The sequence below is a fragment of the Balaenoptera acutorostrata genome, chromosome 10, assembly GCF_949987535.1.
Source record: "Balaenoptera acutorostrata chromosome 10, mBalAcu1.1, whole genome shotgun sequence".
NCBI classification, from domain to species: domain Eukaryota; kingdom Metazoa; phylum Chordata; class Mammalia; order Artiodactyla; family Balaenopteridae; genus Balaenoptera; species Balaenoptera acutorostrata.
The window spans coordinates 44,907,762-44,921,079 of record NC_080073.1 but is presented as its reverse complement, the minus strand read 5'-3'; the positions used below and the strand labels follow the sequence as shown (position 1 = coordinate 44,921,079).

The following is a 13,318-nucleotide window of genomic DNA, read 5'->3' as shown; positions in this document are numbered from 1 at the left end:
TTTTCTTAACACTTGTTTAGGGTTGCACATCTGAGAAAGGATGCAGGGGAGATAAAGTTTTAAGAGGTACAAGGTCTGAAATGTCTTTATTCTATACTCACACTTGAGGGTATAAAATTCTGGTGGAAATCATTTCCCTTAGAATGTCAAAGGCATACACCATTGTCATATGTCAAGGTTGCTGTTGAGAAATCCAATGCTATTCTTACTCCTGATCTTTTGTTTTCCCTCTCTAGAAACGTTTTAACATCTCTTTAAACCTGGTGCTTTGATCATTCACAGTGATGGTCTTTGATGTAGGTTTCCCCCCAATCCATCTTGCTGGGCACTTGGTGTATCCTTTCAATCTGGAAACCTTCCTTTGATGTTTTTAAGTTTGGGGGTTTGTTTCTTGTCTTTTCTAACTGTAAAGAGAGTTCATCTTGGGAAACAAGGGTTAAGAGAACCTGAGGAAAGTTTCATGATGGAAGCTGAGAGTCTGAATTAAACATCCTAGTGGGACAGGCCAGAGGAGCACGCGTTGCAGTTATGCAGAGAGAAGCAGATGTTTAAGAATTAGCACAGTTAGGGACTTCCCTGGTGGTCCAGTGGTTAAGAATCCACCTTCCAACGCAGGGGATGCGGGTTCGATCCCTGGTCAGGGAACTAAGATCCCACATGCCACAGGGCAACTAAGCCTGCGAGCTACAACTAATGAGCCTGCACACTCTGGAGCCCACGCCACAACTAGAGAGAAGCTGGTGCGACACAACGAAAGATCCTGCGTGCTGCAATTAAGACCCCACGCAGCCATAAATAAATAAATAAATAGAATTAGCACAGTTCAGAAAAGGCAGTGATGACATTGATCAAAAGCATGAAGATGGGGAGAAACAAGAAGAGGCACTGTGAGCCTAGCTGTGGAGAGTGCTACTCTTGGATAGATGTCTTCTGCACGTGGAGCTTCTGATGCAGGATGAAACTTCCACACCAACTAAAGGTTTTCCCACACACCTTACACTCGTAAGGTTTCTCACCAGTGTGGACACGCTCATGCTGAACCAGGGTGATTTTCTGATTGAAGGCCTTCCCACACTCCTTACATTCAAAAGGTTTCTCCCCAGTGTGGATCCGCTGATGCTGAGTCAGGGCTGTGTTGGAGCTTAATCGTTTCCCACACTCCATACATTCGTAGGGTTTCTCCCCAGTGTGCACTCACTGATGGACGGTGAAACTTGAGCTACAGCTGAAAGTTTTCCAACATTCGTCACACTCATGGAGCTTCTCCCCAGTGTGGAACCTCTGGTGCTGGAGGAAGACGGAGCTGCAGCTGAAGGCCTTGCCACACTCCTGACACTCATAGGGCTTTTCTCCAGTGTGGGTTCTCTGATGCTGAATCAAGGCCATATCTGAACTGAGACCTTTCCCACATTCTTTGCATTTAAATGGTTTCTTCCCAGTGTGGATTACCTGATGCCGGATAAGTAAGGAATTATATCCGAAGTATTTTCCGCATTCTTTGCATTCAAAAGACTTTTCACCAGTGTGACATCTCTGATGTCTGTGGAAGTCTGCCATCCGAATGAAGCATCTGTCACATTTTTCACACTTGTAAGATAGCTGACCGCTAGAAACTGTCTGATTCGTAGTGAGTTGTGTGCTAACACTAATGTATTTTCCCAGTTTCTCACACTTCTCCCCGCTCTCCACAGCACAGGCCTCCTGATGCCTGGTTGACCCATCTGTGAAATCTCTCCTCTTTGACTTTGTCCTCTTAATCATCCCGTGGCTGTGCTGTTCTAGGCGGCTCCTGAAGCCAAGGTGCTGGGGAACATTCCCTGGCAGCCCTCCTAATGTCAGTCCATGGGACTCTGCTTCTTTGGAAATGTGTTCTTTTGGCATTGATTCTTCCTTGTCAGTTCTGGTCTCCCCGCCTGATATCATGAAAAGAAAATACAAGTGTCAGCCCCCAATATCACAAAAAGAAAATACTTATGCTAAAGAGGAAACAGGATCAAGTGGTTCTGATTTGCCCTGAGTAAGGGGATATTTTCCAATATGTACACCAAATGGTCAAAGACCACCACACAGCAGAGCCCCACAAGTGGAACTCTGTGAAAGAGGCCAGGGAGGCCAGCGAGGCCAAGAGCATTCCCGTGAAGAGCGTGAAGACTGGAAAACAGCAGAGTCTGTTAACTAGGGCAGAAGGACCAATTGCTGTCTCCCAAGGGGATCAGATGGATCAGTGCAGATGTAAAGAAGTGACGAATGGAGAGCCCGAGGTGAGAGAAAGACCGCTGAGAGTGGAGAAGGGCCAGTCGAGCAGCTCAAGTACTACAGAAGGTCCCACAGGCTGAAATTCCTTAAGAGCTGCTTATTTTTTAAAATGTTATCCGTGTCATAATCTTTGAGAGAGACCCAACCTCTGTCATCAAGTTGGCTCTAGTAAAGCAGCAGGTTCCCATGCTGCGGCTGAGGGGACCACGCAGGGCAAACACCACAGCATCCAGAAGGAAGCGGAAGACGTGCAGGCCTGCCTCTAAAAGAAAAGAGCACTGGACACGTGAAGAACCCTTCCAAGAATGGACATCAGTCCTAGAGACAACCACATAATGATCGTTGTCCTTTTTCCTAAAACTCTATACAGGAGGTATACACAGTCTAACACAATAACATGGAATGTGAAATCCTAAACTAACTAAAAAGGAAAAACTAATATAATCATCAGCACTGGGCCAGAGAAAAACCTCATGTGTTTACAAGCAAACTGTTTAGAAAATATTTTTTTAACCCAGACAACCTGAAGTCTTGGGGTCATATCCAGAAAAGCACACGAGGCTGGAGCACGGAGGCGGTGGGGAGCGATGTGCATTATTTTTTTTATATATTTATTTATTTATTTGGCAGCGCCGGGTCTTAGCTGTGGCACACGGGACCTTGGTTGCGGCGTGCGAGATCTTTTAGTTGCAGCATGCGGGATGTTTAGTTGTGGCATGCAAACTCTTTTAGTTGCAGCATGTGGGATCTAGTTCCCTGAGCAGGGATCGAACCCAGGCCCCCTGCATTGGGAGCACGGAGTCTTACCCACTGGACCACCAGGGAAGTCCTGAGACGTGCATTATTAATGGACATTCTCTGTAAAGAGTCTGAACAGCACAGGAAATTTTAACAGGCAGAGAATGGGTGAAGCACAATAACAAAGGCAAAAAAAATATATGTATATATACTATGTTGTTATTTCTAATTCTCATATCAATACCTCTCAAAATGAGGAAGCCATTCACTTTCATTTACAAGTTTTGCTTCAAAAGTTCATCTGTTAAAAAACACACATATATATATATTTTTTAAATATTTATTTATTTAGGCAGCACTGGGTCTTAGTTGCAGCATGGGGGATCTTCATTGTGTCATGCAGACTTTTTAGTTGCGGCATGTGGACTCTTAGTTGCGGCATGCATGCGGGATCTAGTTCCCCGACCAGGGGTCTAACCGAGGCCCCCTGCATTGGGAGTGCAGAGTCTTACCCACTGGACTACCAGGGAGGTATCCATATATTTTTAAGTGTCCATGGAGGGAAGATGAAACAAGAATGGCAGGATATAGGTGGACTGTTGAGGTGAGGGGTACACTGGGTGCATTGGGCTGGTGTCTGCATATGTGTGAAAATTTCCATTATAAAAATAAATTTTTGGGCTTCCCTGGTGGCGCAGTGGTTGAGAATCTGCCTGCTAATGCAGGGGACACGGGTTCGAGCCCTGGCCTGGGAAGATCCCACATGCCGCAGAGCGGCTGGGCCCGTGAGCCACAACTGCTGAGCCTGCGCGTCTGGAGCCTGTGCTCCGCAACGAGAGAGGCCCGCGCATCGCGATGAAGAGTGGCCCCCGCTTGCCACAACTGGAGAAAGCCCTCGCACAGAAACGAAGACCCAACACAGCCAAAATCAATCAATCAATCAATCAATCAAAACATACGCATCTGATTCAAGATCCTCATTAAAAAAAAATAAAAATAAAAAAAAAAATAAATTTTTAATATTTGTTAAGTTAGTGTTTGGGAACACATACTTCAATTTCCCATACAAATAATGTACCCTATGCATACGCAGATTGCCAGACAGGCCCCCAGAAGTCTATTTTCCTCATAAGGTGGCTGACATCCTCATCTTTGCAAAAACAAACTGATGGAAAAATAAAATGTTTCCACATGACAGGGATGAAAAGAGCTGCTCAGACAGTGTCCCTTGGCAGATGGTGAGGTGGAGAGCAAATGTGAACACGCGAAGAAATCTTGCAGCCACACCCTTCTTGGAAGAGAAGGGCCCTTCCTCACTTGAGGGAGGCAACCACTATGAATGCAGAGCATCACATGTAACGATTCCAGAGGAATGAAAACAGTCTCACAAGAGAGGAAACACTCTGTGCATATTGAAATGTGAAAACAAGAAAGCAGGCTAAGCAAGAAAGGTAGGGTCTCATACTCACCTGGACACACTCCTCTGAGGGCCTCCCTGCCCACGGGTTCCCAGGGATCGAGGCCCCATGGCAGTTCCCCTCGCTCCAGCTGAGAGACCAGAATAGGTCTGGTGAATGAAAAAGCTGCCCAGGGAGAAAGAAACAGGAAAACAAAGGTAGAGGGAATCATGAAGCAGGGTCACCTCTCAGCCCTCTTTTTCTCCAGTGAGCCAGGTGGGGAGAAACAAAGTGAAGTCAGCCTGTGCATCTTAGAGGACAGAAAATTCCCACAAAGCAGGGCAGAGTCTTGGAATAATCCTCTACTCAAGTCCCAAATATTCAGAGAACTTGAAGACAGAGGCAAAGGCTCCGGTGAGCTCCTGACAGCTCTTCACTTCCCTCCACGCATGGGGCAGAGTCCCTCCCAGGGTTAGAGGACAGTGATTTCAAAACCTGGGAACCCAGGGCTCTCCCAACCCAGTAGCCTCTGGGGAGCTCAGCCTCCAGAGCAACTGCCCACAAGGGTTATTAGAGACCCCACAAAGTCAAAGGAAGAAAGAAGCCAGGATGCTCAAAGGGCAGAGGCAGACAAGAGCAGGGAGAAAAGATATCTCACCCAGGGAAGCCACATTTGCATAATTCTCCAGCATCATCTCCCTGTACAAGGCCCTCTGCGCAGGATCCAGGATGACCCATTCATTCTGGGTGAAGTACACAGCCACATCCTCAAAGGTCACTGGCTCCTGAAACAAGAGGTTCTTGCTCCAGCCCTGTGTGAGGGCAGAGGAGCCTAAGTAAAGGGCAGAGACTTACTGGGGCTGGTGTAATTGCCGAGGACAGCCATCCAGTGCTCAAGCCCCTTACACCCCTCTCCGCAGGGGCCAGCCCTCAGCCAGCATTGCCCTCATCAGTAGGGGACCCCCGGACTCACTGCATCCCTTGTGGTCATCCCCAGCAAACAGCCCTTCCTTCACCAGCTGATCTCTGTGTCGACTCTGCTGTGTCCTGCTTCGTGTGCCCATGGGTCCCTCTGGCTCCTCTCCCCTACGTGGGTTTTGTGTGAACCTGCACAAGGGAAATCTGTATAAACACAGCCCACAGCACTTTTGTACTGATCTCTACTCCCTCCCTAATCCCGCTAAGGTCACTGGAACACAAAGGCCCAACAGGAGAAGAGTCAAATCAGACTAGAGGTATTAACAGAATTTTGAAAGGCAGAAAAAGGATAAATGGTAACTGACACAGAAGAGAAGGGAAAGCTGAATCTTAACTGCTGGTGGAGGAGGTAGCAAACAAAAAGGAGCCTGATTCACACCACAGAACAAAGGATGAGCTCTGGATATTTTTAAACTGTGAACTGCTTTTTGTAACTTGGTAAAATATTCTTTTTTTTTTTAGTTTTTATTTATTTAAAAGGAAGTTTGTTTTTAGTTTTTTTGGGTTTTTTTGTTTTCTGATTGAAGTATAGTTGATTTATAACTTGGTAACACATTCTGTTTCAAAGCACCAGGGAGGAGAGAGGACCCCCAGAGTATATAGGGAATGAATGAAAAATACCTACACAAAAGCACATCACTGAGAAGCCTCAGAAAAAGAGACTTAAAAAAGATCCTAAAGGCTTTCAGAGAAGGAAAACAACACACACATGAAGACTTGGGAGTCGAGATGGCAAAGTAAAAGGAATCATGTTTTTTAAATGCTGAGGAAAAACTTGCACTTCTTATCTAGATGGAGTCAAAGGGAACAGATTTATCCTCCTGCCTGAATCAAAATAAGACAAATTACATAAAACAATGGTTTTCAAGATACTGGGTATCAGGCAATGAAGGACACCAATTCCTGAGAGATGGGAAGCAGAAAGGTGAGCCCCGGAATTCTACAAAAACACTACTAGAATTGCTTTATCCAAGCAAAGACTTTTTCAATCTTGTGGACAGAAGTGAAAAGGGTCTTCCTTGTATGCTGTGATGCAGATTTCCACTTTTTAGTGCATTTCCATTTTTCAGCCCAAACTGCCAAATCTATCCCAATCAATCCCCCACACTCACTTGTTTTTTCCATCCTGATTATGTCTTAGTTTGGGAATTCTCATTTCTCCACTCCCCTTAACTCCTCCCCTTCCCCAAACACACCCGACAATGACAGATGCACAACGGAAGCCACAGGCCTGGACCTGCATCTGGATGCAGAGCTGATACCTGCTCTCTTGACATCAAAAGGGTGAGAGGGCAGGGAAGGGGAGCCACAGAGGCTGAAAGGATGCTCGCTCACCGGGCGCCAGGTGATCTGGAGCATGGCAGGCGTCTCTGCTTCGCACACTGCCCTCCAGGTCCTGAGATGTGACACTGAAAGGAAAATACAGAGGCACGGGTAACAGTGATGCTGCCTCGCACCCTGCAAATACCTTCTGTCCGCCTCGGCCCCTTTCCATTCCGCTACCCCGTCACCACAAAGGCAAAGGGTTTGGAGAACCCGGTACTACACCCGGGAAAAGCGAATCTGTTACCCGGACACCGGCACCCGCATCTCAGGAAGCCACTAACCCCGCGCTGTGCAAGCGAAGAGAAAGCATGGGACTGCAGCCGGCCTCTGGGAAAGCTTCCAACAGGTTCAGTGGCAAGTGCGTTAACCGTCTCCCCTCCTCTCTAGGAACCTGGTAAGTTTCCCATCTCTGTGGTTCCCTATCGCAGCTGCAGCCATACTGTCCGTACTTTGGGAGACGGCAAAGGACAGAGCTGCTGGCCGGAGGCTCGGGTCCTGCAGCGCCCCCATTCGGTAGCTCCTCCGGGGTATGTAGTCTGGCTGGCTCAAGCCACAGAATGGTTTCAATCCTGGGAATTACCCAGGGTTCTCTGGCGTTCACTACTTCTGGTTGCCCTTCCAGGCACTGAGGGGACCATTGCTCCACACGTGCCCAAGAGGCCTGGGTTCTGTGGCTACACCAATGTGGGAGGATTGGAAATTGGAAGAGTGGAGCCCATCACTTCAACAGCCAGATGTGTATGGGTTGAGAGCAAAGAGCACCTGGTCCAAAAACCTGGCCGCTGTACCACTTACTAGCTGTGGGACCAGCAGCAAGTTGCCTTGCCTGTTTCATTGTTAAATGGGTATGATGGTGGTACCAACCACAAAGGGCTGTTGAAGGTTAATATTAAATGAATTCATGGATTGGCAAAGTGTTTACAGTAGTGCCTGGCACGTAATAAGTGCTTACAAGTTTGTGTTGTTTTTAGAGATACAAGTGCTGCTTGGGCTCCAATGTGTGACACAGTGTAGGGAAACAGCTATTAACATTTAGCCTTAGAGCCCTTTCCCACCGTATACCCAGATGTGTGTTCCAGGCCCAACCTGGAGAAATTCAGTGCTTCTACCCAGAAAGGTTTTAATTACAAAGGCATCTTCAGTTAGTTCAACTACATGACAGAGGGCCTGGATGGTAACAGGAATGGCTTCTCTTCTGTGACCACAGGTGCTACAGTATCCAGAGACTTTTCCTCTGCTGTCTCAAATGCCCAATGATGGGGGCCTTTCACGCACCGTGTAACCAGAGTCTCCTGCACTTAGGCATCTGCTGCACATTGCTCCAGCCCAGCTCCCTTTTGTAACTACACATATAAATAGATATTGAAACCAAACAGAATCATCTAGACAGCAACCGCAATCCAAAAGGAAGAACTAGTATGTTTTTAAATACATTAAACAAATGTATTACTTTGTTGCAATCAATTCATATTCATTAATTAAACTTCCTTGCACTAGTCACTTAAATGGTCTTTATATAATAGCTAAGATTTATGGGAGCTTAATAGGTGCTAGAAACTGTGCTAAGGCTTTATAAGCATCATCACTTTTCATTTTCACTTGAGATTGGTACTGTTACGTTCCTCACTTTACAACTGAGGAAACGGAAGCCAAAGAGGTTTAGAAGTAATCCAAGACCACACAGCTAGAAAAGCCCATTAACCAATACCCATGCAGTTTCTCCTGGGAGCTGGAAAGCATTTTAAACACCATGGAAACATGACACAGAATTCTCTGGCTCCACACCCCACAGCCTCTGCTGCACTACTCAGTCCTCCTTTATTTCCCCAATAATTGTCTGAACTGCCTAATGTCATCGGTTTTGCAGTCCTCCTCCTGCCCCTCCTAGATTCATGCTCTACTCATCTAGCATTCCCAGGGTGTCTTCCAAATTCTTCTAAGTTCCATGGCCTCCAAGGACAGGTGCGAACTACTGGCACAGGAGACCTGCCTGTTGGTAGACTTCATCTGTAGAAACTGATGTGGATTTCTGGCAGGTGCTTCCACCTCATGCAATTAAATGGATCTTCTGAAAATCATGTCCTCTCTGTGTAGCCAAAGGTATCTCCCACTGGGGATAATCTCATCTCACCTCAAACCACTTTTCCCCAAACACACCCTCACCCGCACAGACACACATCCACAGCTGCCTGGCAAAGGGGAACCCAAGTCAGGCCCGAGTCTGGCGTAGACTTCTCTGAGAGCTGATCTAAGAAAAGCTGTCAGGAAGCCAGCTCACCTGGGACCACGCTGTCTGAAGCATGGCTGCCGTCCCCTGGCTTCCTGCACTGCTCTCTGATTTGGGAAGAGGAAGAGTCTCAGATCTAAGGAGAAAAGAGCTCCAAGTGAAACTGCCCCTCTCTCGCAGCCCGTATGTGCATTACTCCCCTTCACATCTCTCACCACCATCCCTGGACTCGCTTAACTCTTAGGACAATGACTGCCCTACCACTCCATGGCAGCCCGGCCCCTCCCCTCACCCACGGAGTTATAACTGCTCCATCCACTTGCTGGCAAGGCACAAGGCTTCTCAAAATATGCCACAACACTACATTATCCAGAACTGAGTCTCGGCTAGAGGAGAATCCTGGCCTCAGTGACTGCTTGGGTTAGAACAGAAAATTTTTACTAAATATGTCCAGTGACCCTGACCAGTGACAAAGATTCTGTCCTTGACCAGACTCTTGGCAGGCTCCTCTGAGCCCTTTCTCCGCTAGCCTTCAAACCCTGGCCTATGAAGACATGAACAAGACATTAACATCATCTCTAGCAGTTCAAGGCCACATCCCTAGGATGACCCTACCCCCTCTTAGAGGGTCTGCTTGAGAAAATTCAAGGTTGTCTAAAGAATGTAGTGCTTGTTCCACCCAACTCCTGAAGATAGGGCCTCTGTCTCCCAGTCTCTGTGGGAGGGGGTAGGAGCCTAACTTCCATAAGCGCCAGTTAGCAAACCCAGACGGGTTTCACTTGACCTCCCTGCTTTACTGAGTCTCCACTCGTCCCCTCTCTACTCTCTCATTCTCCCTTTCAAAGACCGGGTCACCTCTGTACAAGCCGAAGCTGATTTCAGTTCACCCTGGACACTTTGACACGATGACCAAGAGAGGTCTCCTCTGGAGAGAAAGAGGGCGCCTGGACCGAGAGGGGCTACAGCACAAAATGCAGGTGGAGGCTTGGCAGCGGGTCAAAACAGGATAAAGAGATGCTCAAGTGGACCGGTGGGTGATGCTGGGCGCACGCCCGCTCGGAGCGGCGGGAAGCAGGCGACGCCGACATCTCCAGCCGCCAACAAAGAAGGCGGGCACAGAAAGCCCTTCGGAGGAAGACGAATGAACCCGCCACCGCGGGCAGGGGCGCGGGCCTCCTCGGCCAGGCTCTTCCAGGTCAAGGCTCTCAAGCCAGCCAAGACCACGAATGCGCCGAGCCACCTCGCCTCTGAGCCAGCCAAGACCACGAATGCGCCGAGTCACCTCGCCTCTGAGACTGTGCTCACCCCGGCGGACGTCCAGCACAAGCGTCCACCCTCCCGCCGGAGGGCGGGCTCCCCCAGCCAGCGCCGAGCCGGAAGGACGGCGGGAACCCACCGTCCGCTCTAGGAAGCCCGGAGGTTTCCTCTCGGTGGTGCCAGTCCAGGGCGCTCACGTGACCCTCCCGCTTCACCTGGCCCTATCTTCGCAAGTTGGAGATGGCCAGTGGCGGCAGCGACGTTTTTGTGGCAACCCTGCCTGCCTAGATCTCAGCGGCTGGCTGCAGATGGGGCCGCAGTAGGGCTGGTGCAACTGTGATCGAAAAGCGGGGATTCTTGGCCTCCAGGATGTGACATCATATATGGAAACAAATGTTTGTATCTCTTCTTAATCCCTCCCTATTCCTAGGACACAGTCCAAGGGTGGACTGGTAAAGATTAACCTAACAGTCTGAAGTTGGCTCAATCGCTGTTCCTTCTAACTTGTTAACAAGGCAAAATTTCACATACTAAGGGCTAACTTTCCCGGAGAAGGCTAGAAACTAGAGAATTAGCTCGATTTCACACTATAAATGCTGAGGACTGTCAGCGGAGCGCATTACAATTTAAACTGAACTGTAGGAGCAGACAGAGGCCTGCCTCGCAGCTTGCCTAATCTCTGTTATGTGTAGGGTACAGGGAGTGTACAGAATGAGATCTCCCTGAAGGTGCTGCTTAAGAAGTCTCAGCTTGGCGGGATGAGGGCAGGGGCGGGGGCAGTTAAGGGAGATGCAGGGAATACCCTGCTGGAGGCTTATTCCTTCCAGAGGTGTGGCAGTGGTAGCTAGATTAAGGGAGAAATCATGCAGCCACATTGTTTTTCTGATCAACAACCCAGCTTCCACTTTGGAGTGACTGTGAACAGAGAAGGAAAAGCGGGAGAACTATAACCAGAAATGAACTAGATGGAGAGCTATAACCAGGGAGCCAGCCTTGCCACTGCTGGGTCAACTACACACATACACCCCAAAGGAAAAGGCCCAAGAGCCACAGAGATTCACCCTCACTCAACCCATAGCCAGAAGTACCTGTCTACCCCAAACACAGAGCACAGAGGAAATCAGAGGGGTTATCGCTTCACATAACCCCACCAGCAAATCTACCCCCAAACCAGACAGCCACAAGCCAACAACAAACGAAAGTCTGAATGCACAGACGGAGCTTACTGTGAGCCAGGAAACGTTAATGGAGGATGATCAACACATCCAATGGAAGACTGTCAAAGATAAATTGCCCAAAGATTCCAGGCAGTAGGGGAAAAAATATCCTGAAGTTATCTTCGTTGCCAGGAGACATGGAGCAATAGAAATGAGGGAAGATTGTAATCGAAGAAGTCAGCAACAGATATCTTTTGGATATTTGCCCCCTTACCACAGGGTGGGGCCCCAGCAGCCTCATTACACTGTATGAACCACCCCCCAACCCCCCACCAGAGGAGAGTAGGCCAGAAGTGAACACCGAAACTGGGCAATTCAGACTCTCTCTCCTAGGAATTTGGAATTAAGTCTGGGAGAGTCTCAATTCAGGCTGGCCCCTGGAGTGGAGTTGTGAACTGTGGGACCTGTGGCAACTTCTGCCTTGTGCCTGGGGATGAAGAAAACAGGAATTCAAAGGGGGGAGAGGAGATGGGAAGCGAAGAGCCTGCTGATGCTGAGCCCGACTGTGCCGCCTGTGGTTCTGATTGCTTGGGTTTCCAGCCTCCGGACCTCCTGGCTGCAGTCTTGCCCTTGGGTGTCAGGATGCACACAGGAGTCCTTATAATAAATTAAGTATATTTTAGTTAATTCAAGTAGGTCTCTGCTATTCTGAAACAGAGTCCTACATAACGTACTAAGCCAAGTCACTGGTAAAGGCAAAAATCTCAAAACTGAATAACTCAGGTAAAATGACACCCACATAGCTTTCTAGATGGAAGCAGGCAGTCCTCATGCAAATTGGGGGGCGCGGGGCGGTCAGCTGGTTATATTATTTCACTTTCAGAGAAAATAGAAACTCCTGAAAGAACACTAAGTTATTTTTTTTAATTTATTTATTTAATTTATTTACTTTTGGCTGCATTGGGTCTTCATTGCTGCGCACAGGCTTTCTCTAGTTGCGGTGAGGGGGTGCTACTCTTCATTGCGCTGTGCGGGTTTCTCAGCGCGGTGACTTCTCTTGTTGTGGAGCACGGGCTCTAGGCACGCAGCCTCAGTAGTTGTGGCGCACAGGCTTAGTTGCTCCGCGGCATGTGGGATCTTCCCGGACCAGGGCTCGAACCAGTGTCCCCTGCATTGGCAGGCAGATTCTTAACCACTGCACCACCAGGGAAGCCCCAGAACACTAACTTATGTGTGAGTTTATTTATACACGTGTCCTTTCTGTGAGCTACATTATGGCTCTTTTCAAAAAAACTCCTGAGTATCTAATTAAGTGCCAGACACCTGGCAATGCTGGTCCCTGCATCAGAAAGGACGGCACGTCGCTCACCTTTCAGCACCTAGTAGGTGCTGTGGAGGCTGTGTAATAACATTCAATTAACAACAGGGAAAAACTCTAAATGCCTCTTGAATTAATGAATAAAGGAGGAAATAAATAAGAAAATAAAAGTCACCAAAGTCAGAAACCCATAAATCTCTTGGCTGTGGGCACTCAAAAGCCACTTTCAGCCCAGAGCAGATCTGTTTACTTTTCCCTCACTCCTTGCTTTCTTCTCATGGTATAATCTGCTCCCTGCCAAACTATATTTAGAAGTTCCCCTTTTCTGAAGTCTGGCTAGTTTAGAGTCTCTCACCCCCACCCTTCCTTGCTATAATCCTCCCAGGTGCCCTGAGCCCCTTCCTGTTTAATGGTGTTTTGGGAAAATAAATAGGACAAAATTTATATAGTTACACACATATATATACACACATATTACATATAAATATATATTATTATGTTTTTGACACACACATATATATATGTGTGCATGTGTCAGAAATATGTATGATAAAGAAACCACAGTTATTGTCATTTTCCTATATTTTGACTGCTTTTCTTAACATGATTCTGGATGAGGCATCTTTGCATATTCTGGAAGCTCTGACCACAGCTGGGTAAGTAA

The 13,318-nt window shown here is 47.8% G+C and overlaps 1 protein-coding gene across 1 annotated transcript; it reads right to left on the bottom strand.

Moving 5' to 3' along the window:
• Window positions 1–806: 806 nt before the first annotated feature.
• On the bottom strand, window positions 807–10,275 carry ZNF620 (zinc finger protein 620). The gene is given in 5 exon segments (XM_057555764.1): window positions 807–1,913; window positions 4,464–4,577; window positions 5,050–5,176; window positions 6,705–6,778; window positions 6,940–10,275. Coding segments are annotated over 4 exon segments (1,269 nt in total). The 5' UTR covers window positions 6,729–6,778; window positions 6,940–10,275; the 3' UTR covers window positions 807–909.
• Between the last annotated feature and the right edge of the window lie 3,043 nt (window positions 10,276–13,318).